Source organism: Pristis pectinata, chromosome 9 (genome assembly GCF_009764475.1).
Source record: "Pristis pectinata isolate sPriPec2 chromosome 9, sPriPec2.1.pri, whole genome shotgun sequence".
NCBI classification, from domain to species: domain Eukaryota; kingdom Metazoa; phylum Chordata; class Chondrichthyes; order Rhinopristiformes; family Pristidae; genus Pristis; species Pristis pectinata.
Genome location: NC_067413.1, coordinates 52,173,191 through 52,199,562, shown reverse-complemented (window position 1 = coordinate 52,199,562; position 26,372 = coordinate 52,173,191). Strand labels below are relative to the sequence as shown.

The following is a 26,372-nucleotide window of genomic DNA, read 5'->3' as shown; positions in this document are numbered from 1 at the left end:
ACAGGACATTGAGTACAAAGGATGGGATGTCATATTACAGCTGTAATCGTGTGCAGTTCTGGTCGCCATACCAAAGGAAGGATGTGATTAAGCAAGAGAAGGCGCAGAAAAGATTCACAAGGATGTTCACTGGAGGGCTTAAGTTATAATGAAAGACTGGATAGGCTGGGACTGTTTTCCCTGGAGCAAAGAAGGCTGAGGGATGACCTTATAGAGGCTTATAAAATCATGAGATGCTTAGATAGGATAAATTGTCACAGTCTTTTTTCCAGGGTAGGGGAGTCTAAAACTAAAGGGCATAGGGTCAAGGTGAGAGGGGAATAATTTAAAGGGGACTTGAGAGGCAAGTTTTTCACACAGAGGATAGTGGGTATTTGGAATGAGCTGCCAGAGGAAGTGGAAGAGGTGGATACAATTACAACGTTTAAAAGACATTTGGACTGGTACACGGATAGTAAATGTTTAGAGGGTTTGGGCCAAATGCAGGCAAATGGGACTAGCTCAGCAAGACAACTTGTTCTATGACCAGGTATCTTCTGAAGCTGTCTTTAATGGTTGATCCCTTACGTTGAGGCTGTGACACCTAGATAAGACAGCTCAGCCAGGGGAATAACAACTCTGCATCTGCCCTAGCAAGCCCTGTAAAAATTTTGTATGTTTCAATGAGGTCAAATTCTTATTCTTCTAAACTCAAGATGGAAATTGGTAGCAAAGGTGAGGAATCATTCTAGTTCAGTCCGAGAGAAGGAGATTGCACCAATACAGCCATTGCTGTACCAGAAAGAGATGAAGGAGGGACTGAAACAACAACAGCTCCAAATATCTCACAAGGAGACAAGCCCAACTTGGGCCCACATGAGTTCCCACAGCTACACACTTTATTTGGTGTGAGTGAGTGCAGTTCTCTAATGTGAGGATAAATTCAGCCAGACGAAGGAGGATGGTGGTGCAGAGGATTGGTTGTGTCTCTGTTCAAGGAAGAAACAAAGGGCTCATTGGCTCTCCTGGAGGAACGGAGGTCTAGAAACATCCATGACAAAAATCAAGTGAGCTGGTTGAAGCCAGGAAACTGCTAATGTTATGAAGAACCTTCTACGAAAAATTTGAAATTCCTCAAATGGCCTTTAAGGACAGTGCAGAACTCCAAAGGTGATGCGGCTTCATTATTTTAAATTAAATTTTCTGATGTCCTTTTTTTGCTGATTCACATAAACATGTCAAGACATTTCAATGATGTGACAAGATCTATGCAGATATATGAGGATGCTATTGTCGTAGAATGAACATTTTCCATTCGAAGCAGGGTGTAAGCATCTCTATGCCCCAGCAATGTTCTGCTCCCCAATTTCCCAACACTTGCCCTATATTTCACTTGAGTGCCATTTCTTTTTTATTTTCTAATGCTGCCACAATGTGAGATTGTATATTATAGGCATTTGCTATTATATTATAGGTCTTGTTTTTGAGGCCTTGACTAAATTCATTTTATATAAGAACCTTGCAGCCCTCAAGAGGTTCCTTTAGTCCCATCACCACAGGCTTAAAATGCAGGTGAAAAATATGTTAGAAATACCCTAAATAGACGTTTCTAATTTTAATCACAAATTTCCTGTTCATTACAAAACACTGCAGTACCAACAGCTGTAGAGAATGCAACAAGGATTCCTAATGATATTATCAGCTTGGTATCAGAGCATTACCACATTGCAGAGAGACACCAGCTCATCTCATAATGGTTTACTTTGAATCTGATCTACATAGGCCACAAGATTTAAATTATTTGGCAGTCCATAACATTCGGGAAATATGGTGTGATAGGTGTGGAAGGATATTCACGGAATATCACTCATGTTGATTATGTTTCACATGGTTTATTTTTAACCGTGATAGAACTGCTTTTTGCATTAAGTTTTTCTTTTGCAGTACAAAATCTAATGAAATAAAATATGATACTGTAAAGAAAATACTGATGGTAGATGGGGTTCTTAGTTTTCCAGCCATTGATTAGGTATTAAGACTGTGCATCACCGGTGTCTAAATCTTCTCTACATTTTCCAAATAGGTGATATGCCCCACTGAGAGCATGTGCCTTAAAACTGGACCCATCGTGCTTCTTCTTTACGTGTCAATCACACAAAAATAAAACACAATTTAGCTCCTTTTATATGTTTGTGATTCACCATGATGCAGCTTTCATTTGTGCACTGAATTTCCCACATGCAATGATGTCATCAACGTGTACAGCTTGTTTCAGTTAAGAAATGACAGAAATTGATCAATATGACCTTTGGAATTCACTCATAATGAAATGAGGAGAATGTCATGCTTAAATTAGTGAATCTTGCATGATTTAAAAGAACATTGCTGGAATTATTTTTCCTCTGTGAATGTTTTTAAAATGTCTGCCACCTACACCACCGATGTGATCATGGCCCTCAGCTCATACCTGCTGATCATTGCCCACAGATCATCACTGGCTTGATTGCAATCCATCAGCTGGGCCCATCATGGCACAAACACCCAACACACATCCAGACCCTTTGTAACACTCTGTCTGGGGCCACATTGCAGTGCACACCCCATCCCCCAACCAGGACCTATCATGGATACATTGCAACATTTATTCTCCAAGTACTAATGTTTGGTTGGATTATATCAATTTCTGCCACATTCAGCTAATGAACGGTGCCTCCATTTTGCTCCAATAAGGGCAATTGCCCATGGCCCCTGCATTGTCCTCACACCAATCCTCTAAATGCACTCTCCCCTCAGACCCTATCAGGATGCTCGATGGGCTTTTAAAAATCTTTCCCTCAATTTCCACCTCCTCTGATTCCCCCTCCTCTTGAATACTTCCCCTCAATTTCCTGCCCTCTGACTTAGGTTCCTGCATCAACTTTCAGATCAATCTTTTGAAGCAAAGATGTCCTAATTGCACGATATTTTCTTTCACTTCAGAAAATGGCATGAAGACTTTATTGCAAAACCCATGTAGAAAAAGTGTAATTTCAAGACAATAATGTTTAAAATTAACTCCTTTATCCAAAATCTATTAAAATTAATTGAAAATACCCCTGGCCAATAACAATGCTACAGATTATAGATGGCAGATCTATCTTTTGTGTTTTCTATGGTGTCACAATTAAATATCAGAATACTTTGGCAACAATTGTGCAATTGTTTGTATACACTTTATTAAAGCACATCAAGCATTGATCGTTACATTCTCCAGTCTGAAATGCATTATCTCGGCACATTCACTGTGGCTAACTGCTATGCAGCTTGCTGGAAGTTTACATACCCACACAACTTTAAGGTCATGAAGGATGCAGGACCTATATAAGTCAGTGCTGCTGTCCTTTATGTAAGCAAAGTGTTTAAGAAATCATATCTTGTACTCACGCTTCATAAAAAGGTCCTTCAATGGTGGAATTAGCAGCAGTCAAATTGGATGCACCATTCGTTAGCTTAACATGGCTGAAATTGACATAATCACACCAAACATTTTGTTCAGTGTTCACTGCACAGTACCAATAGTAGTAGTCCAATTGGCCTCTTTAGCATGGTCAGCAATTCTGGAACAGCAATCTCATACTGCAAATTAGCTTTATACAATTTAACTACAGCTTCCTGTTAAGTTGCATATATCTCAAAGCAATTGTTTTAATTTAGTTTTTAACTATCACTGAGGTGACAATGCAAAGAAAAGTTCTTTCCAAACCTCAAGATCTATAAAACACATTCAGGACAAAGCATTGGTGAAACACAAACAGTATCAAATGATCAAGATCTGTTTGGTGCCAGCATCTTCAAAGACAAGTACAGAATTTTATGGCCCTTTTCACATCCTGAGAAAATACCAAAAGCTTCACTGGCAAGAATTACTTTTGGAAGTACCTTGTCCTGGGATTTTTGCCCGTATTTCCACAGAAAAACTTTTGACAATCCTTACATTTAATTGTTGAATATGAAAAACAAAATGGAATAGAAATGTTACCACATAGTGCAAAATTTATGTGTTATCCAACATTTTTCATCTGAAAATTGATCATTAAAGGTGATCACAATCAGTATCTGAATAGTGAAGAAGGATCACTGTATTGTGATCCCATGTGTTTGATGCACTTACACACAGAGGTTGCTGGGCATCCTCATTGATATGCAATGATCCAACTGACATGCCGTAAACGATTGAGGTTACTGCTGTGATTACGCAGAGTGAAGATTGAGCATAGGAGCAACCTTTAAGTATTGTGACCTGCTCTAGCTAAGGATCTGTCTCAATTTTAGCCAGCATCAAGGAGTCTGGCAGTGAAGCAAGACCTGCAATATTCATAGCTTCATTGAGACAGCTATGATCTTCCTTTTGGGTGGCAATTTAAGGTTGGTGGTCAGACCAATCCCTGGTCCACAATGTTCACCCATCATTAAAGCCCACACATCATGCACAAGCAACTGCCTGAAATTGGTATTTGCGGGAACTTCTCCTTTAAGAATATCTGTCATAGTGAGAGATCATGCAATTTTTGAAGATGTAATATTTTGCCGATGCATTCATGCACAAACATTTTGGTACGAATGACCACTGTACGGTTTTCACTTCACGCACATGCTCCATCATACTCTGTGGCACTACCATCATGCTAATTGGGACAGATTCTGAACTGACCAGGCAGTTCAAAATGGGGGATCAGCGAAATTCAATTCCACCACCACCTTTACCCTCATGTCCTGAATGACACTCACACTATCATTTCAAACAAGCCAGCGTACTAATCGTGGTTCAGCAAGGTGTTTGGAAAGTCGTGCTTCAAAGTGACATGCCAATCTGGTGAAACATAACTCAGAACAACACCAAATACTGAAAGCACCATGTGATAAACAGCTAAGCAATTTCACAGCCATGTCTGCAGATGTGAGTGGTGATGGATAATTAAATAGTTAACAGGAGAAGGAAGCTCTAAGCACATCCCCATCCACCACTTACTCAAAGGGCTACAAATATTTGTAATTTTCTACCTTAGTTGTGTGTGCTGAGCAACTATTGAGTATATTCAGGGCTAGACTGATAGCTTTGGATTCAGAGGATGAGGACGTCAGACAGCAAAATAGATATGGCTGATAAAAAGGCAGATGATCAGTCATAATCTTCTTGCATGGCGGAGTAGATTTAAGGGGCCTTCTGATCCACTGCTGTTTCTATTTCTCACGTTTTATGTTCTGTGGTATAAGTTTCCTGATCACATAAGATTTGGAAATAAATACTACTTACTGACAAGAGATGTTCAGTACAAATTTGGTTCATGACATCCATCAAGATGCTGACCATTGAAGCCCAGCAATGAAACACTGAGTTCCATATCACCACCAGCCGTGTGTTTAAGCAGGCCATTGCCATTGTTGAAGTGCTGCAGATGCCTAAACATACCTCGAGGTACTCTTCAAGATGCACCATTCAGGTCACCAGAATGGTTGTGTGTTTTGCTGGTAGATGAGAAATAGGAGCAGTGTAAGTAAAATCCCCACTTCACCGACCCCTTTCACCATCACCCTTCTCATGATCCAGCTGCACGTACTTAACCAATTTGTTGGTAGACGCCTCAGTACAGATCAGAGTGACTCTGAAAGGTCCTTGGGATACAGCACCTGTGTCAGACTGAGAATAGCTTGAAGTGTGTTGTGCTGCCCAGTACAGACCCTGTTGCCCAGTTAAATTTTCAACCATCTTCTCCTGCTTATTTTGAACTATATGTTACCCAAGTGAAAACTGACCTATTCATCTCAGTGGGCTGACCAAAATGTGAATGTCTCCAATGGTGCATGGTCTGAGGTAGTTTTGTGACCATGCAGCCTCAGAACAATTCAGCTCCTCAGAGGACTCCTCAGACATGAAAGCCCTTTGGTGCATAAAATAAAATGAACAGTTTTGGACAAGATTTGCAAGTTTTTATTATTTTAAAAAAAGGTAATTGTGGTGGCTTTAAATGAAGGGACTCAACAGGTAGCTAAGGGCTCCCACTCCTTACATCCATGGTTGCCAGCTTCACCCAATAGAATACATGGTTTGTGCTCTAACTTCAGTGATCTGTCATTCAGGTTCCACATGTTAGGATTTGAATGATGAGAAAATACAACAAGTAAATCCACAGAAATCACAGTTTTATATACTTCTCAACCATTTATTTTAATGATTATATGTAGCAAAACTGGCTCCTTCACCTAAAAATCAAGTTTATTGATCTGAGCTGCTTTCAGGCAAAATTCTTACTGAGGATTATAGACTTGTAATTCTGTAATTATGTTGTAATTCCCAAAAATATGTTCAGCTCAGGTCAGGCAACGAATGTGAAAGTCAGAATAAACCACCACCATCTGTACAATAGAGGTTAATTGTCTTTTATTGGACAGAGTATAAAATAGGTTACATACAACCCCAATTCCTTTCCTGCCAGACAGACCAGGGTTAAAATTAGGGCATACATGATTTTATGCCTCGTCTGTGCAAAAAAAAGTCTGACTTGGAATCATTGTCCATAGATGCTGCGTATTCTGCATTACGTGTCAATAAACATGAAGTAAATAACACTGAATAAAGTCCAATTGACATTCAAAACATTATAGTATTTACCAAGTAGGCAGTATTTTTTCAGCTAGTGATAGTAATGGTCAGGAAGTTGTGGGCCTTGCATGCCTGGGTTTCTAATATGTATCTTCAGTAAACATTTGCTTAAGCACTTCCAAATAAGTTCAAATTCATCACAAAACCAGCACAAGTTTAATTGACTCAAGTACATAAAAATGGAAAGTACAATTCACAGTCCAAGCTGTGATTCACTCATTTAAATGGAAGTTGAAAAATTAGCTCAGCAATATTTAACCTTACAAATGTTTTGAGACTACCACCAATGAACCAGCTCAAAGATCCCAACAGGGTTATATGCTTAATATGAAACTATAAATTTGAATCCAGTCAACAATTATGAATTCATTGTTCTCCAACTCCTTAGATTGATAGTAAAGTAAAACATATTTTAACAAATATTCTCATATCAGATTGTTGAGTTCCATCATGAAGTGCTTCATAAGGCTGATCATGGCACACATTAACTCCAGCCTCCCAGACAACCTCGACCCACTGCAATTCGCCTACCACTAAAACAGGTCTATGGCAGATGCCATCTCCCTGGCCCTACATTCATGTCTGGACTGTGGAACCAGATGAATCATTTCAGAAATTTCAGAATGAGTTGGGAGTTGAGGAAAACATGCCACTTGGCCAAACCATAGCAGTTGAAATTTAATGCAAATGAGTACAACACAAAGGAAAGGAAAATAGGTGACACCAAGACATCAAAATTGTGCTGAGCTAACTTCATGAGAAGCTGAAAGAGACCTGTGCCCTATTAAACTTATTGTCCAGGCAGTGTGTTAAAGCAATTAATAAAGCTGATAGAATATTTAACAACATATCCAAAAGATAAGAATACACTAAACTCTGCCTTGGTTAGTCTCTACCTGTGTTCATTTCATTCATGAAGAATCAGATAAAACGTTGAAGTATTAGAGCAGTGTTACAAAGAGCCAGAATCTGATGTCCTTTCTCAGGTACACGAGTTATGAGAAGAGAAAAGAGAATCTTATGTCTTCCACCATGGAAAGGAAATATATGAGCTGATAGAGGACTACTGGACACAATATTATGTGGGAACAAAACTTGAAGGTGCAGGTTCATGAAAAGGTAATTTTAGGACAGATGCCAGGAATTTTTCTTTCCCACAGGGAATAAAAACAGATGGAAAGACCTTCTGACAGGAATAGTAGAGGCAAAAACCCTTGCTGAATGTTTTAATTAAATGTTATAACATGAGGGGGAATATTAGCATCCCTCTAAATTGCTGACTAAGATGTGATGAATAGCGTTTGTCATATGTGATTATCTTGGCTTCCTAAGACTCTGGACAAGGAAGGTAGCTATTACAGCACCAGTGATCAGGGTTCGATTCCCGTCGCTGTCTGTAAGGAGTTTGTACGTTCTCCCATGTCTGCGTGGGTTTCCGCTGGGTGCTCTGGTTTCCTCCCACATTCTAAAGATGTACAGGTAGGTTAATTTGGGGTTTAAAATGGGCGGCGCGGACTCGTTGGGCCGGAAGGGCCTGTTACCACGCTGTAAATAAAATTTTAAAAAAATCATTATTTATAATTAGGCACTCCTCAGTAAATGAAGTAGCCCATGCCTGCATGTAGTAAGATTTAGACAACATTTGGTATTGCTTAATAAGTGGCAAGCATCATTTGTGCCACAGAAGTGCCCAGCATTGACCACCTCCAACATGACAGAGTATAACCACCTACCCTTGACATTCAATAGCACTACCATCACCAATTCCACCACCACCAATAACCTAGGGATCATTAGACCAGAAACTCAGCTGAACCAGCCATATAAATAGTATAGCTACATGATCAGGTCAGAGGCTGAGTATTCTGTGCTGACACCCCAAGGCTTTTCCACCATCTTCAGGGCACAAATCAGAAGTACAATGAAATACCCAGCAATTGCCTGGATGAGAACTGTGCCAACAATCCTCAAGAAGTTTGACACCATCCAGAACAAAACAGCCTGCTTGATTGGCACCCCATCAAATACCCTATACATTCATTCACTTCACTGCCAGCGCAGAGTGGCTGAAATGTTTGCTATCTACAAAATGCACTGCAGTAACTCAATCAGGCTTCTCCCACAGTATCTCCTAAACCTGAGATCTCCGTTAGTAGAAGGACAAGGGCAACAATTCAATGGGAACACCAGAATCTGCATTTTCTCTTTCAAGCTACACATCAACTTGATTTATAAATTTATTGCTGGAACTGGAAATCCTTATTCAACAGCACTGTGGAAGTATCTTCACCAGAAGGACTGCAGCAGGTCACTATGGTGGCTTGTCACCACCTTCCCAAGGGCATTTCAAGATGGGCAATAAGTGCTGACTTTACTAATGACATCCATACCCTGAAAATTGAATTTAAACAAAGGCTGCATGATGAACTGCTAGCCTTACATTTAAACGATCTGTTCTTTTCCAGCAAAGGGGTAGATCCATGGAAGAGGATTTAATTCTGATCTGCAAAACGTCTGTTTTCATCTTTTTAAGAAACTCCACTCTTGCCTCCACACTTAACAGATTGTCTTTTATCTACCATGCAGTAGGGTAATGTGTTGACATGCTGCACTTCATCTAGAAGTTGATTATTTTCAAACTAACCATGCTGATAATGACTTAAAGCATTGAGGAGTTTCATCCAAAAAATTTACAGAATTTCTTCAGCTCATGTTGCTTTGTAACTGTGCAAACAATAATTGATACTTCTCCGTGAAAGGAATATTGAGTTTCACATGTACTTTAATGTTGGGAGTCCTCTCAATACCTTGCATTTTCACCAATGAAGACCAGTCTGCAGTGATCACTTGGTTACAGTATTAGCAACTGAGGAGTCCTGACCAAATACTTTATGATGCTACTGGGAGCATCATACTCTTCATTGGGAAATGCGGTGAAGAATTTTAGTTACTTCTTCATCCAAAATTGCTTTGATATAATTGTGAAAAATGTTGTACTAATGGATTAGACATTGCTGGAAAGCAGATTGGCATGGCTGTTTTGGCATGGTGCCCCTTCTGGCTGGGGGTCTGTATTGTGGAGAGTCGTGGCTGTCATGTGACAGCACTGCCCCTACCTGGTCGGATGACAGCACTGCCCATTACCTGGTCTAAAGACACACCACTGTCAATCAAGGTTTGGCTCCACCCCACCCATCAGTGCACACCTGACCATTGGTCCCTTTAAGCACCTTTGTACTTGGCCTCTGGCCATTGGCCTGTTTGAATCCCCCAGCCCTCCTGCACTATAAAGAGTGCTATATGTAAGTGGTTCTCTCTCTTTTGTCTCTGAGGGATGCCTTGTGCTGTGTACTGTTTAATAGAAGTTAGGTGCATCTGCTTCATTCCAGGCCAAGTAACCATGTAATGGCATTGGAGAAATTAGTTAGTATCCCTGGTAGCATAGAGCCGTGCCTGCACTGAGTCAAGGGGTGGCAGGTATCGTATTGACTGTTCCTTGATTGTATATACCCAGTTAGTTGTGTGTGTGTATTTTACCCGGTTGCGATTTTCCCATGCTCGCTATAAACTGTGTGTGTGTGTGTGTGTGTGTGTGTGTTATTCCTGTTACCATTTTCCCTGGTCTGTCTTTGTAAGCAAAATCCTTCCTTGCCAGACTGTGTTCAGAGTCCTTTACTTTCAAGATTCTTTGAATCTGTTTCCTTCGCTCATAACAGGGTCTGTAAGTGATTGGTCTTTGCTACATTCTAGAGGAAGCATTCTTCCTCTGAGATGGAGTTGCTCCTTAGACACTTTGGCATCCATGTTTCAGATTGCAACTTTGACTATGCTAAACTCTAAATTCACTGTTGATTTACTTTCATGACATAGCAGGAACAGATATTGACGTGAGTACATTTTGACTGAAAAAGCACTTAATCCATGACACAACAAAAAACAAATTACAATTACAGGGATTAGCAAAGCTTGAAGGTAATAAATAAAGTTGCTGTTGGGATACATAACTCTTAATTAAAATCCTAAATGGCAGATGTTGCAGTGTTTTTAAAAGAAGAAGATGTGAGTATTCCTTTACACCTGGCCGTCTGGTGGTCTCTGCCAATTGTATTCGTATTCAATGACTATGTGGAATCCAACCTTTATTCTAACATTTAGTTACTGAGGTGTCAGTAGGCGGAAGAGGAACCACAGAGTACAGGGAAAGGAGAAGGACAAGGCAGGGATTCAAGGTTGTTTACTGTAACCAAATTGGAGATGAAGTGATTGCAATTATTTTAATGTTGAGCATTATAACTGATAGTTTAGGAACATGTAATGGTGAGGTCCAGTTGGTTGTGTCTCAGAATATTGTATAATTGAAAAGAAACTAGAAATTGAAAGAAAAGGTTTAACATAATAATTAGGTAATAAAAGTAGGAGATAGTCAATAGAAGAGATAAGATTGAAACAGGCATTTTATGAGTGAGAATAAAGAAACAATCCTAATAGCTGCAAAGTAAATTGGACACTGAACATAGAACAGTACAGCAGAGGAACAAGCCTTTTGGCCCATGAAGTCTGTGCTGACTGATGCCAAATGAAACTAATCCTGTCTGCCTGCACCTGATCCATATCCCTCCATTCCCTGCATGTTCATGTCCCTGTCTAAATGCTTCTTAAATGTTACTTTCATGCCTGCTTCCACCACCTGCCTTTGCAAGTTCTTGCCACAGAGAGTGGCACCTACCACTCTTGTGGAAAGAACTTGCTAAGCACATCTCCTTTCAGCTTTTCCCCTCTCACTTTAAAGCTACGCCCTTTTGGTATTTGATATTGCCACCCTGGGAAGAAGAGCCTGACTATCTTCCCTATCTGTGCCTCTCAAAACTATCAGGTCTCCACACAGCCTTTGAGGCTCCAGAGAAAACAGTCCAAGTTTATCCAATCTCTCCTTATAGCTAATACTCCCTAATCTTGGTAAACCTCTTCTGCACCCTCTCCAAAGCCTCCACATCCTTCCTGCAATGTGGTGACCAGAATTGCACACAATACTCCAAAGTTTTATACAGCTGCAACGTGACTTACTGACTTTTATCATTAGCGCCCTGAATGATAAGGCAAACTTGTTGTACACCTTCTTTACCACCATATCTACTTGTGTTGCCACTCTCAGAGAGCTATGGACTTGCACCCCAAGATCCCTCTGCACATTAGTGCTCCTAAGGGTCCTGCCTTTTACTGTAAAATTTCCCCTTGCAATTGACCTCCTAAAGTGCAATAGCTCATACTTATCTGGATTAAAATCCATTTTCTATTTCTCTTCCCGTAACTACAACTTGTCTACATCCTGCTGTATCATTTTGACAGCCTCTTCACTATCTACAACTCCACCAATTTTTGTGTCATCTGTAAATTTACTAATCAGCACACCTATATTTTCATCCAAATCACTTATATATATCGTAAACAATAGAGATCCCAGCAGTGATCCCTGTGGAACACCACTGGTCACAAATCTCCCATCAGGGAAACACCCCTCCACCACCACCCTCTGTCTTCTACGGCCAAGCCAATTTTGAATCCAATCTACCAAGTCACCGTGGATCCCATGTGTCTTAACCTTCTGGATGAGGGACCTTGTCAAAAGCCTTACTCATCAATCATCTTCATCAATCATCACCTCTTCAAAAAACTCAATTGTTCATAAGGCATGACCTACCCCTCACAAAGCCATGCTGACTATCCCTAATGAGCCCATGCTTTTTCAAATCCGAGTAAATCCTATTGCTAAGAATCCTGTCCAGTAGTCTCGTTAACACTGATGTTGAGGCTCACCAGCCTAAAATTTGCTGGATTATCCCTATTGCCCTTCTTAAATACAGGAACAATATTGGCCACTCTCCAGTCCTGTGGGACCTCCCATGTGGCAAAAGAGGATAGAAAGATCTTTATCAAGGCCCCAGCAATCTTCTCTCTTGCCTCCTTTAATAACCTGCAATAGATCCCATCAGATCCTGGGGACTTATCTACCCTAAAGCTCTTCAAGAGACCCAACACCTCCTCCTTCTTGATATCAACATGCCCTAGATTATTATCATACCCTTCCATATTCTTGCTATCCTCCATGTTCTTCTCTCTCCTTGATGAATATTGATACAAAGTACTCATTTACTACCTTGCCCACCTCCTGTGGCTCCAGGCATAAATTCCCACCTTTGTCCTTGAGTGGTCCTAACCCCTATTGTTTTTAATATAAAATGCCTTGGGATTTTCTAACCCCTATTGTTTTTAATATAAAATGCCTTGGGATTTTCCATAATCCTACTCACTAAGGACATTTCATGACCTCTTTTAGCCCTCCTGATTCCGTGCTTTCTTTCCTGCTTTCTTTATATTCCTTTAGATCCCTGCCTGATTTCAGCTTCCTAAACCTTAAGTATGCTTCCCTTTTCTTTTTGCCTAAATTTACAACATTGCTCGTCATCCAAGGTTCCCAAACCTTGCCATCCTTTTTTTTCCTCACTGGAACATGCTGGTCCTGAATTCTGATCAGCTGGTCTTTAAGCCACTCCCAGATATCAGATGTGGAATTACCCAATAACAGCTGCTCCCAATCTACTTTCCCCAGCTTTTGCCTAATAATGTTGCAATTTGTTGTCCCAAAATTTAGCACTTTCTGCCGAGGTCCAGACTTATCCTTATCCATAGCTGTCTTAAAACTTAAGGAGTTGTGATTACTTTCCTCAAAATGCTCTCTCAATCACCTGGCCAAGCTCATTTCCCAATACAAGGTCCAGTGTGGCCCCTTCCTGGTACATAATGTTTGAAGAAAACATCATGGAAGAAACCCACTTTAAGCCTCTTGCACTAAGAAGTTCCAGTTAATCTTAGGGGAAATACACCCACTACAACCATCCTGTTGCTCTTACATCTTTTCATAATCTGCCGACATATCTGTCGCTCTATAGTGATGGCACCTTTCCTACTTCTGAACTCCACCCATATTGCCTTAGTGGATGAGTCCTCCAGCATGTCTTCTTTGAATTCAAGTGTGACATTTTCCGTGATCAGAAATGCAACAGCCTCACCTCTTCTACATCACTCTCTATCACGTCTGAAACATCAAAACCCTGGAACGTTGACTTGCCAGTCCTGCCCTTATCTCAACCAAGACTCTGTAATGGCTGCAACATCATAGTTCTATGCACGAATCCAGGCTTTAAGTTCATCAGCTTTACCAATAATACTCCTGGCATTGAAGTAAACACATCAGTCCCACTGTGTTCATTGACTTGGCCCAGCCTGTCCTTCCTTTCAGACTTACTTGATCTAACTTCCACCTTCCCCTCAATTCCTCCCCCACTGTCACGCTAGTTTAAACCCTCCCTAGTGGCACTAGCAAACCTCAATGCAAAGACATGGTTGTCCCTCCAGTTTAGGCGCAACCCATCCTTCTTGCACAGGCCCTACCTGCCCTGAAGGAGGGCCCAGTGATCCATGTACCTGAAACTGTACACCCTGCACCAGCTCCTTAGCCACACATTCAACCTCACTATCTTCCTATTTCTTGCCTTGCTAGCACATGGCATGGTGAGTAATCCTGAGATTATAACCCTAGAGGTCCTCTTATTTAATTTTCTACCCAACTCCCTAAATTTCCTTTGCAGGACCTTATCTCTCTTGCTGCCCATGTTGTTGGTACCAATATGGACCGCAACCTCTGGCTGCTCACCCTCCCCTTTTAGAATATTTTGTGCCTGCTCTGTGACATCATTGACCCTGGCACCAGGGAGGCAACAGGCTATTCTGGAGTCTTCCTCATGGCCACAGAAACACCTGTGAAAGTAGAAATCATGAAGATTGATACTTCATATAAGCTGTATTATATGCAACATTTAGTGTTTGAACAACACAGAATGACATTATAAATTATGGTAGCACTAAATACATGTGTATAAATATTTGATCAGGAGAATGGGGTAGTTATAACAGAATACATTTGTCATTGAAGTAGCCATTTTATTAACCATTCAGCTAATAACTATAAACTTACCTTAAGAAAATACTTTTGTTAACAATGAATATATTTTATAGACCTGAACCATCGCTCTCTACCATCTCTTCAATGTCAGAACATAATTTGTAATTTAGGTATTCATCTGGCACCCCTTTATAGCACCATACTATATAATTAGAAAAAGGCCCATTCAACCCTCGACTGATGTTTAATGAGGATGACTGCTTCCATAAATGATTTCTAATTATTTCACCTCACAGGAAGTTGTCAGCGATTTGTAGGAAAACCGAGGGTGAAAACTACTATCCAATATGCTGTTCAATAGTATGACACCTTTAGCACCAAGTGATAGAATTTTATTAGAAACTTCATGCCTGCATTTCACACCAGTGCAAATTAAAGTGGTCTCTCTGTATGGCATTCATTTGCATGGATACTGTTATGTCACTCATGTAAAGTTGATCTAACACAAGACAAATTTCTACTGTGCTTATGATAATTATGAATGCCACAGGCTTTGAAGTGACCTTAATCAGAGGGTAAGCCCTACTTTTGTGTAATTAAAAGGCCTAGCCCTGTTGGGTCACAGCTAAGGAATCAGAATGGAGAATATACTCTCATATGTCAAACTTTCTTAGTATATGTATCTGTTTTCTTTAATATTCACAGTGATTGTTCCAATATTCTTGCTGTTGAACTTTACTCTCTTCTGAAGTCCACTGTAGCTTATTGGACCTCTCCCTTCTTTGCCAACTGATTTTCAACCTACTCCATCAATATCTTCTTGCCTCTTCCTCCTGATCTTCACGCCAATGCACCCAATCTTCTCTCTGAACCCCAATCCCCTTTTTCCACACCAAATTTTTCCTCACTTCCCCTCTGACCACTGCTTGCTCATCATTTCCCACCTTTCCTTGGCCTCCTACTCAGCGCATTTCTGTCTCCTTTCTGTTTCCTTACATGCCTCCACCTATAACCAATCCCTCCCATAATGATCTTCCCAATCCAATACCCTGATTTTCCCTCTGATAATCTACCTCCAAATTTACTCTGCCCCCTTGCCCTGTGATCATCTCTCCCTGAGCATCATACCAGAGCTCACCATCAATAATGCTGAGAGTTCACAGAGGCAAAGTGTACCTTGCAGTTGGGCACAAATATGCAAGCCATGCCCTAAAGTGCCAAATTTTATGTGCATAACTCTTTGGGCATCATCAACACTAGAAAATTGGATCTTTGTATTTCCACAATGACTCTTCAACAAAAGAAAGCACACGTTAAAGAATTTCTACCCCAAAGTTCATGAAGTTCACAAAGAAGACTTTGCAGAGTTTGCTGCCAAAGTCATATACATTTTGATTTAAATACAAGCCATTGGAGATTTATTAATCTAGAGTATCTGATCCATTATCATTTGGAGACTCCTGATTTAATAATTATTCTGTCAATCAAAATGCCTTTCTCTGTCCTCTGTTAAAACTCAACAAGGGATTATATTTTTCAGCTGATGTATTGGGGGTTATGGTTCTGTGAAAATTAGTATTATTCATCAAGTTCTTAATCACAGAAAACAAACAGCATCTGTTTATTATCTCCCTTTGTACAGAAGACAAAAACAGCTGTCCCTATAGTGGTGCATGCTGGTCCCAAGTGGCTGATGGATGTGACTTGGCGAGGAACAGATGACAACAACAACAACTGTGTTGTGTACAGCAAAGGTAAAATACATTCTGTTCTCTTTTTATGTGAAATTATACCCGTGAATAGATATAATAGGTGCATTTGTGGAATAGAATTGCTTTATATCAGAAATTTGTTTTTTTTACAGTTAATTTACTTTTATCTCAGATATTATGAGTACAACTACAATTTACCAGAATCACTGCTTGTAATGGTAAGACATTTGAGAGAGTTATTATATCAAACATGCACTGCAGAACAAAAATGTTACCACCAGTATATCACAACTTTAATTCAAGAAGCATAGATCATTCTAGGCCCATCCCTCGCTATCAAAAAGAAATACTGATTCCTTAATGCATGTATTCAGATAAAGATTCTATTGTAATACAGTACTTGCCAGTGTTACAATAGAATCAATTTCAATCAAATATAATATATACAGTGATTTTCTTCCCAGAGGGGTGGAGGTGGAGTGGTGGTGGATGGGGGGTGGGGGGGTGTGGGCGATGTTGTAGGGTGCACTGCTGCAAAAGAGTCCTTGTATTCTGTGGTTGATATAAAATCATTGTGAGTAAAAACATGTCTGAACACTGGAAGTAGAAAAACTGAGACAAATTACTTCATTAAATTACATCAGTAAAGTGTACTTATAAATAACAATAATTAACAGATAATGCCATGCTGGCTCAGTGAAGATCCTGTTACTGATGACCTTGAAGATTTGAAAACATTTCTTTGTAGCTATTACGCTGCAAGTATGATATTAAAAGTAATGTATTACTTTTATTACAATATGATTGAGAATTAAGACTGTTTCCCCCTTCTGATCCTTGAATATTTCCTAAATATTGGTGTATGGGTATCACGTTACTATGAGTAACTTTGTGTGAGTTTGATGGGAAATACCCATATGCCAGCTTGGCCTGTGTATAGCTGACTTTAAAAGCCATTGAAAATGCCCCTGACATTATCCTTTTGATACATGGCCTGCCACTTGGTTCATACAGGAGACATTTGATAGCTGATTTGAACTCTGCATTCCCAAAACAAATGGGGCAAAGTGATGTGAAAAGATATATTTTTAATTCACTGACATGATGTAAGTATTGCTGACAAACCAGCGATAATTGACCGTCTCTAATTGCCTTTGAGAAGGGAAGTGAATTTTTTTTAACCACTGCAGTTCTTCTGGTGAAGGTACTCCCACAGTGCTGTTGAGATTGGTGCCCCAGAACTTAGACTGAGTGATGATGAAGGGCTAACAATATATTTTCAAGTCAGTAGAGTGTGTGACTGGAGGGAAAAATGCAAGTGATGATGTTTTCATGCCCCTAAAGCCCTTATATTTGATGGCAGAGTTCACACATTTGGGAAGTGTGGTCAGACTGGCATATTGTAGATAGTACACACTGTAGTCATGATGAGCTGATGGTGGATGATGCAAATGCATAGAATTGTGAATGTGTTATCATTGAGGCAGGTTGCATTGTCCTGATTGATGCCAAACCTCGTCATTGTCATTAGTGCTGCATTTATCCAGGCAAATGGAGAGTATTATATTACCTTCCCAAATATTGCTCTGTGGATGATGGAAATATGTTGGGGTAACAAGAGTTAAGGCTCTCATCACAGGATATCCAGCCTCTGACCTGGTCCAGTAGCCATAGTGTTTAGGTGACTGATCCAGCTAAGTTTCTGGTCAATTTCTATTGCAATCCAGAAAGATGCTACTCAGCTTCATGCCTTGAGGCCAAAAGAAGTGTCAGTGCAGGCAGGGACTTCAGAAATCTAATAAAATTAGTGGGAAAGCATATAATCTGAGGATCTCAATGATTATTTGGAGTAACTGCCAAGGAGTGGCACATCTGGATTAGCATTGGATGTGAGTTTGCCTGAACAGTGGTGAAAGGAAGGATGCCAGCATTGGCTGCAGGGACACAGTGTTGTTGGATTATTTGAAAAAACAGTGATGGGATTAATGGTGGAAAAAGAGAAACTGCATAAATAAGAGAAGAGGAGACTGACTGCACCAAAGATGGGATGGGAGGAGTGCATTAAGAGCAGGGGAGGGGGAAAATATCTGCATTAACAGTAGATGGGGGAAAGTAACTGCAGTAATGGTACAGGAGAAAGGAGTGCCTGCTATATTGGTGGTGGAGTAAAGTGTCTGTAGTAATGGAGTGGCAGGGAAAGAATCTGCAGTAATGGAATGGAAAAGTAGAGTCTACATGCCTGGTGGGGCTTGAGATTGTGTTTGCATTAATGATACAGAAGTGGGATATGATATGAAAATCAATACAAGACAGCTTTTATAGATTTGTCGGGTAAAATTGTTGGTCAAGGACAACACTGGGCAGCTTAAATAGTAATGTTGATAAAAATGCAAATGATGCAGGTGTTGAATAAGCACTATGTTAAATAATTATTTTGTAATGGTGAATAACATAAAGGACACGCTGAAGAAACAAACACTCAATCAGAATTTGAGACTTGCAAAGATGATGTAAAGAAATTAAAAGTAAGCTCCAAATCCTCAGGACCAGATGTTTCTCATCCCAGGATTTAAAAGAACAGGATGAGAACTCCACAGATGTCTAAACTATGATCTGCCAAGGTTCCCTTGATTGAAGAACCGTTCATTTAGTTAGGAAAATTGCTGCCTACAGATTAGATTGCTGCTTTGAAAATGGTGTTAACCCAGGGTGTAATGTGATGGTGAGCATTTGCATCCTAAGGATATCACTGCTCATGCAATGCTGTTTTTGAACATTTCCAGTATAAATTAGATGACAATGTCCATGAAACAATTGTCATTTGGCAGCTACAAGCCAAACAGGTCTCCATGGTGCTGTATTCTTTCCAGCAACATCATTTAAAGGGTCAGAAACTGTAAGGTCAAACTGCAGCATGCTGCAGAGTTCTCTGAAGGCTGTTTTCACAGGCTGAAAAATACACCAGGTCACCACAGATACTTCTGTTGAGCTCACCTGCCAAACTTGCACTTGAAGGAAACTTACAATGGTGCTATAATAAAAGAAAACAGAAAATGCTGGAAATAGTTAGCAGAAGTAGGAGGCAGAGAAGTGCTCACATTTGAAGACTCTACCTGAATACAGTCTACAGGGACACATGTTTCCATTCTAATCTTCAAGAAGCAAGGCTGGGATATACCCAGGCAATCATCACAGCCAGAGAAATGTACTTGAGCTAGTCTGCCTTTGGAGGCCAAAGCTGGACATTCCAGATAGCCATTGATTTTCTTTTTAACATTCATTTATCAAGATGTGGACATCATTGATAAGGTCAATATTTATTGCCCATTCTGAATTGCTATCAGGATGCTGGTGAGCCATCTTCGTGAACTGCTATAGTCTTTCTGGCAGAGTTGATTCTATAATGCTGCTGGGGAGAGAGTTTCAGGATTTAAACTCAGCAATGATAAAGGGAGAATGATGTGTGACTTAGAGTTGGGTATTCAGGAGGAAGTGTCTTGCCCATTTTTGACCTTCACGGGGTCTGTAGTCAATATTGAGGATTTCCAAGTCCATTCTCCCCCACCTGCAAACCATTGCACTGTCAGCTCTGGTGCATCTGTCCTACGGATTGGACAGGACATACTCAGGAGTTATGACAGAAGAGTCTGTTGCATAAGGAATGATCTGGTGACTACAGTGCAAGGCTGTTACTTAACTGGTCTGTGGGACAGCTTTCCCAATTGCAACACCAGTCCCCAGATGTTTGTGTGGAGGACTTTGCTGAATTTGGTGTTGAGGTTGTTGGTGTGTTGTCACTCTGGCTCTATTCTTTAGCCGTCTTAACATAGCAGCTTGATAGAATCTGGCAGCTTGCTAGGGGGGCAGTTAAATTTCTCTCAGTCTTGAATAACGTATAGGCCAGACAAAGTAAGAATGGCAAATTTCTTCTTCTGTAGGATATTAGTGAACAGCAGGTCTGGCAGCATCTGTGCAAGGAGAAAAAGTGGACATTTCAGGTCCAGGACTCTTCATCAGAATCGGTTTTGAATCCAGTAGTTATTTGGATCATTTCTTTGACGTGTTTTTTTAAATTCAAACACAAAGCTTGATTAGAAAGTCATGAGTGATAGGCTTCAAAGAGCATGACTGTGAAAAATGCCTTGGCTGAAAGGATTCTAAAAAGACTTGCATCAAGGTTACACCATATGATGCAGGCAACTTGCATCCGTAACTTTTATTGAAGGAACTTGCATTGAATAAAGCACATTGCTGCACTGGAATACAGTTTTGCCTTCAGAGGATTTTAATCATATCTGTCGGTATCTTAATCAATCTGAAGCAAGGTCTTTGACCTGAAATATTAACTCTGTTTCTCTTTTCAAAGATGCTGCCTGATCTACTGTTTCTAGAATTTTCTGTTTTTTTTTTAAGATTTCCAACATCTGCAGTTTTTTTTTTATTTCCATCACTAGAATTGCCTAATCCACTCTGACAACTTTCTCTGGAAGATTACTGTCTCTTCACAAACAACAAAATTAAGTTTTTCATTAGAAGGCAAGTAGTAAGAACATTAGATAAGGGAGCAGGGATTGGCCACCTCACCCTTCAACCCTGTTTTGCCATTCATTAAGATTGGGCCTGACCTTCTATTTCAGCCCCATTTTCCTGCACTCTCCTCATCGCTGTTCTGGGGGGTTGCCATTGACTAGAAACTTAACTGGAACAGTCACTTAAATGCTGTGCCAACAAGAACAAGTCAGAGGCTAGATATTCTGCTGTAAACTCATACAAAACAGACATTGATAGTTTTCTGGATATTAAGTGAATCCACTTTGAATTTAAGTGACTGTTCCAGTTAAGTGTCTAGTCATTGGCAACCCCTAGGATAGCAGCAGTAATTCCACTGTATGTCTTGTAAAGATGGTTAGACTTTCTCTTGTTGGAAGTGGTTATTGTCTGGCACTTTTGTGGTGTGAATGTTAACTGTTACTTATCAGCCCATGTCTGAATGTTGTCTAACATGCACTGAACTTAATTGAATTAAAAAAGATATAATGTTTAAGATAACAGAATCAACATTAAAATAAATGTTATAATATCAACAGGAAATTTAACATCATTTCTTAGTGAATAAGCTATTGCCGTCTATGAGCACCTCACAGCTCGGCTTGAAAGCCTAGTGTTGCAATGCATGCCCTACACTACAAAACCTGGTGAGTATTTTCACCATTTCCTGTTTTTATTTTTGAACTCTCATGGTACCAGGTACCCAAAGGTATGTCAATCTGTTATGCTGAAGATTATACTCCCAATGTCAAAGATCCCTAGATCCCAGCGAGATCCAGTGACCGTGTCCCGGGTATCCACTGCCTAAATGCATCAGTGTTTTCCTGAGAACTAGCTCTCTGCTCTGGCTGAATAATAATCTGCACCCAATGGAGATTAGTTCAATTCTGAGTTCCCAGATAAGAATTAGAATTCATGGTTGGTATCCCTCTGTTCCTGAAGAACAACAACTGGCTCCTAGGTAACAGATAGCAGAGCTCTAACTTGAGTCAGCTTGAGTCTCCAGAGAGGCTCAATGAGTTCAGTTGGCCTGTGAAGCAGCTTCCTGACCCAATAGATGCTGTGCAGTGGAATTGTCATTGGATCTTTGCACAGAATAGAAGTGATGCTCTCCTCGTTCTGTATTGCCTCCTATGAAAAGTGGGAGAAAGAGTTAACATGTCAGTACGGCTCCGAAGGAGTTGGATGAGGACTGTAATTGGGAGGCATTTCTGAAAAGTCTGTCAGTGAAGCATATGGAGATGGTTGGTGCATTTTCGCACCTGCCTGTCCAAATGTAAGGGATGGCAAGGAGCATGGAGGATTCCCTCCAGTGAGCCCCCACACCAGTAGCCCGAGTGTAAGTCACGTACATTCCAAACCTACTTCACCTTGCCCTTTTCATGCCAGTATCTCAGGTGGTGCTGAGCTGTTTTAGGTACAATCACACTGTCCTCACTTCTTATTCCTGTTCACCATCCTTCTTGTGCTTCTGTTGATGCTCCTCCTCCTCTTCCCATGTTGAGTGTGGTGGTAGGGACAGCAAGGGGTACAGGTCTCTCAGAATATCATATGGCATATAATAAGAGAATGGCACTATTAAGGCAAATGTAAAAATACTGCAGATTTTGGAAATCCAAAATAAAAATAGAAAATGCTGGAACCATCTACAGAGGGAGAAAAAAAGTTAACATTTCAAGTCAATGAGCTTTTATCCATTGACTTCTAATGAAAGGTCATTGAACTGAAATGTTTTCTCTGCTTCTGGTTTTGCAGCACAAACAGCTATGTGCACAGTAATTCTAATGGAATGGACCAGTGCACATGCAGACTAAAGTAATATGAACAGAGAGTTCATTATTGGACAGATTGGCAATGAGGGAGCCAAGGAGATCGGCAGATGTGGTGATTAACAGCCTTCTCCCCTCTAGCCTTGACCTGCACCTGCTTTGCTCCATGGCCAAGAGGAGGACTTTGTGTTCTAGCCTTGTTTGGAACTAAGGATGAAAGGAAAACCCTCCTATTTTGGTTGACTTCTTGGAGATTGCTTGAAAATTTTGCCTGAAATCTACTTCAATTTTACCTTTAACTATGATTCCCTTGTAGATTTGTGAAGATGGCTACAAAGTATTAATCAAGAAACTTTTCCCGATGTGTCACACATAGACCAAAACACAATCAGTGACTGTGAGTTGCTGTGGATGCGAGGGGATGATGTGTGTACATACTGTATGTGTGTTGGGGTAGTTGGGGTGGAGATGTGTGCAGGAGGCAGGATCCTTGAGGAGGAGGTTGAAGTGCTCACCCTTATGTATCTTGTGAGGTTGTGATATTTTTGTGAGAATTGTTTCATGTCCATAGGAGTGTCGCTTCTGGATGTCAGGACATGTGTGACCAGTCTCTCCTTATGCTGGTCCTTGAAGGCCTCCTGGCTCCTAGGCATAGAGAACTTCCATTCTGGCATATATTTCCTGAACAAATATCTCCTGGATACATTCACTCAAGTGGGGTTTCATACCCCTTCTCTCTGCTACTCATCTATAGCAGCCATTGTACCTGTTGCATTTATTGGACTGCCATGGTGAATATCCCCTTTAAGGACTGAAACCATGATATGATTGCTCAGTGGCTAACTGTCAGCAGCTGCTTGAAATGTATTGAGGAGCCAAAGTGTTTCTCAAAAGAAATATGCTTGGACTGTTGCACTAATATTGTGATCAGTGCAGAGTTGATTCAGCATGGGAACACTGCACAATGATGATTTAATGCTCCTAAAATGGAGCTAATGGATTTCTAGGCATGCATATGGCAATCTGGTTTGTAACAAAGTTGGAAATGAGAAACGAGGGAATGATACCCCAATTTGCCAAACATCTGTTGTCAGGAAATGACTGGAGTCTATAATTAAAGATGGAGTAATTAAATACTTGGAAGATTTTAAGCTGAGAGAGTCAGTACAGATTTGTAAAGTGCAGGTGATATTGGCAAAACCTGATTAGTATTTTGGAAAGGTGACCAAGTCCTGGACAGGGGAATTTTAAAGGCCTCTTCTCATCTCTCATGCCACAACAATGAAGAACAGCAGGGGAATTATTCTTGGTTTTTTGACCAATATTGCGCAATGTAAACAACAAAAAAAAGATCTTGTTATAATCATGTTGCTGTTTGCTAGGAGTTTGCTGTGTGGAAATTGGATGCCACAGTTCACAGTGACTCATCTTCAAAAAGTACTTCATTGGGTGCAAAGCACTTTGAGCTACGAGGATATGAGAGATGCAATATGAAATGCAAGCCTGTTTTTTATTAATATAGATCTCTGGGAATTCATTTGATTGACCTCTCATAAGGGACTGTTTACCAAGGTTGAATCTCATTGAATAGAGGATAAACAACTGACCTGGTTGGGAGACCGGCTGAATGTCAAGAAACAGATGGATAGAAATTTACTTGCAACCATTTAAGCTAAACCCACAATTGATCAATGGAACTGAATTTTGAGCAATGTTTGTCCACCACAATATTGTGTGTTTAGTGTAAGTGACTGAGGATGACAGTTGCCAAGGTGTGACAAGTGATATGCTATTGGAATTTATTTTGGAGCTTCAGCTTTCTACTTTATTTATTCACGACCAAGAACATGAGATGGAGGTCCATGTAGCCAAGTATGGCACAAAGAATGGCAACACTATAAGCAGTGTAGATGAAACATAAAATAACAAAGAGAAAGTAATAGATTAAATCAGCTGTGGCACCTGGGATACTCTTCACTGATCCAGTTGAGCCCGTTCTTGCTTGATTACATTGATCCTCACTTTAAGCTACTTGCTACAATTCACAGAGTGACAGTATCTGAGTTACTGACTGCAGCTGTTGGATCAAATGTGGACACTGCCTTCATCTTCACTCTTGTTGGTTGGCCAGCTCTGCTTGGCCAGGTGAAGTTTTTGAAAGGAGAAAGCACACAGTGGAGTTCTGATATTGGGAGTGATAGCAGAGGTGGGGCATGGAGGAAAGTTTTGCATACTTTGAGAATGTATTGGTATTGGTTTATTATTGTCACTTATACCAAGGTACAGTGAAAAACTTGTCTTGCGTACCGATCATACAGGTCAATTCATTACACAGTGCAGTTACATTGAGTTAGTACAGAGTCCATTGATGTAGTACAGATAAAAACAATAACAGTACAGAGTAAAGTGTCACAGCTACAGAGAAAGTGCAGTGCAATAAGGTGCAAGGTCACAACAAGGTAGATCGTGAGGTCATAGTCCATCTCATTGTATAAGGGAACCGTTCAATAGTCCTTAAGTCTGGTGGTACGTGCTCTCAGGCTCCTGTATCTTCTACCCGATGGAAGAGGAGAGAAGAGAGAATGTCCCGGGTGGGTTGGGTCTTTGATTATGCTGGCTGCTTCACCAAGACAACAAGAGGTAAAGACAGAGTCCAAGGAGGGGAGGCTGGTGTCCGTGATGCGCTGGGCTGTGTCCACAACTCTCTGCAGTTTCTTGCAGTCCTGGGCAGAACAGTTGCTGTACCAAGCCGTGATACATCCAGATAGGATGCTTTCTATGGTGCATCGGTGCTTAAGTGCTCAAAGATTATGGATGGTTGGGGGAGTAGAATGTGCAAAGGAGGGTTGGCATAAGCATACTGTCAATGTTCAGTGTTCTCAGCATCCCCTGATGGTATAGTTTCTACAACAGCAGCTCCAAATATAACAAGCAGAACTGGATGAACAAGAGAGTGAGGAGGAAGGCTGTATCCCACCATTTGCTCCAATAGTAGCAGTCGGTAATAGAGATATTAGCACTTTGTGAATTGTAGAGAGGATCTTATAATCTGGATCAATGTAACTAGGCAGGCGTGAGCTCAACTAGACCATGGGTGAAGAGTGTCCCGGATGCTGGAGAGACACTTAACTCCCACCAATCTACTGCAGTTGCTGGCGATTGTCTGCCAACTTTTCCTGACAAAAAGAGAAGTGTATCAGTGAGTGTCATGCAAGATGTTTGATCAATGTGCTTGCTATAGTTGAAGAGGCATTTTGTGGAGAGATGTAGGTTCAGAGTGTAGTAGGACACATGAATGTTAGGTATAAAAACACTGGTTGTTAAATACAGTTGCTAGGTGAGTGATGAGCATGTTTTCATTGGGCAGTGATGAAGTTGATGAGCATGCTTGCATTGGGCAGCAATAGTGCATTTGTGGGGAAGGAAATTAAAGACGTGTCACTAATATTGACCATTTTTCACTTTGTCCATCATTGCCTAAAGCTGCAGATAGATGGGGAGTTTCCTCCCTGCTATAGCTAACTATTACCTTCTGCAATGCAGAATGGTGTCCAGCACCATTAGAAGAAAGCACCTCTACTTGACAAGAATTCTAATGTAGAAGTGCAAACATCTGGTTTCAACCTCCAGATGTTTGTAGCTCCAACAGGAACAGTGGCAACGGTGCACCTAAGGTTGGCTGCTCACATCAATCATGAAATGAAATCTGAGCACAAATTTTCTGTTCAACCGTCACTATTTCACATGGGCTAATTGCATGTTTC

At 40.5% G+C, this 26,372-nt stretch overlaps 1 protein-coding gene across 7 annotated transcripts in view; it reads left to right on the top strand.

Moving 5' to 3' along the window:
* zfpm2a (zinc finger protein, FOG family member 2a) overlaps positions 1 to 26,372 on the top strand; it is a 602,778-nt gene that overhangs the window by 402,841 nt on the left and 173,565 nt on the right. For all 7 annotated transcript variants that reach the window (XM_052023932.1, XM_052023933.1, XM_052023931.1 and 4 more), the window contains one exon: positions 16,222 to 16,333. In XM_052023932.1, the coding sequence (XP_051879892.1) occupies positions 16,222 to 16,333 (112 nt within the window). The remainder of the gene's footprint in view (positions 1 to 16,221; positions 16,334 to 26,372) is intronic.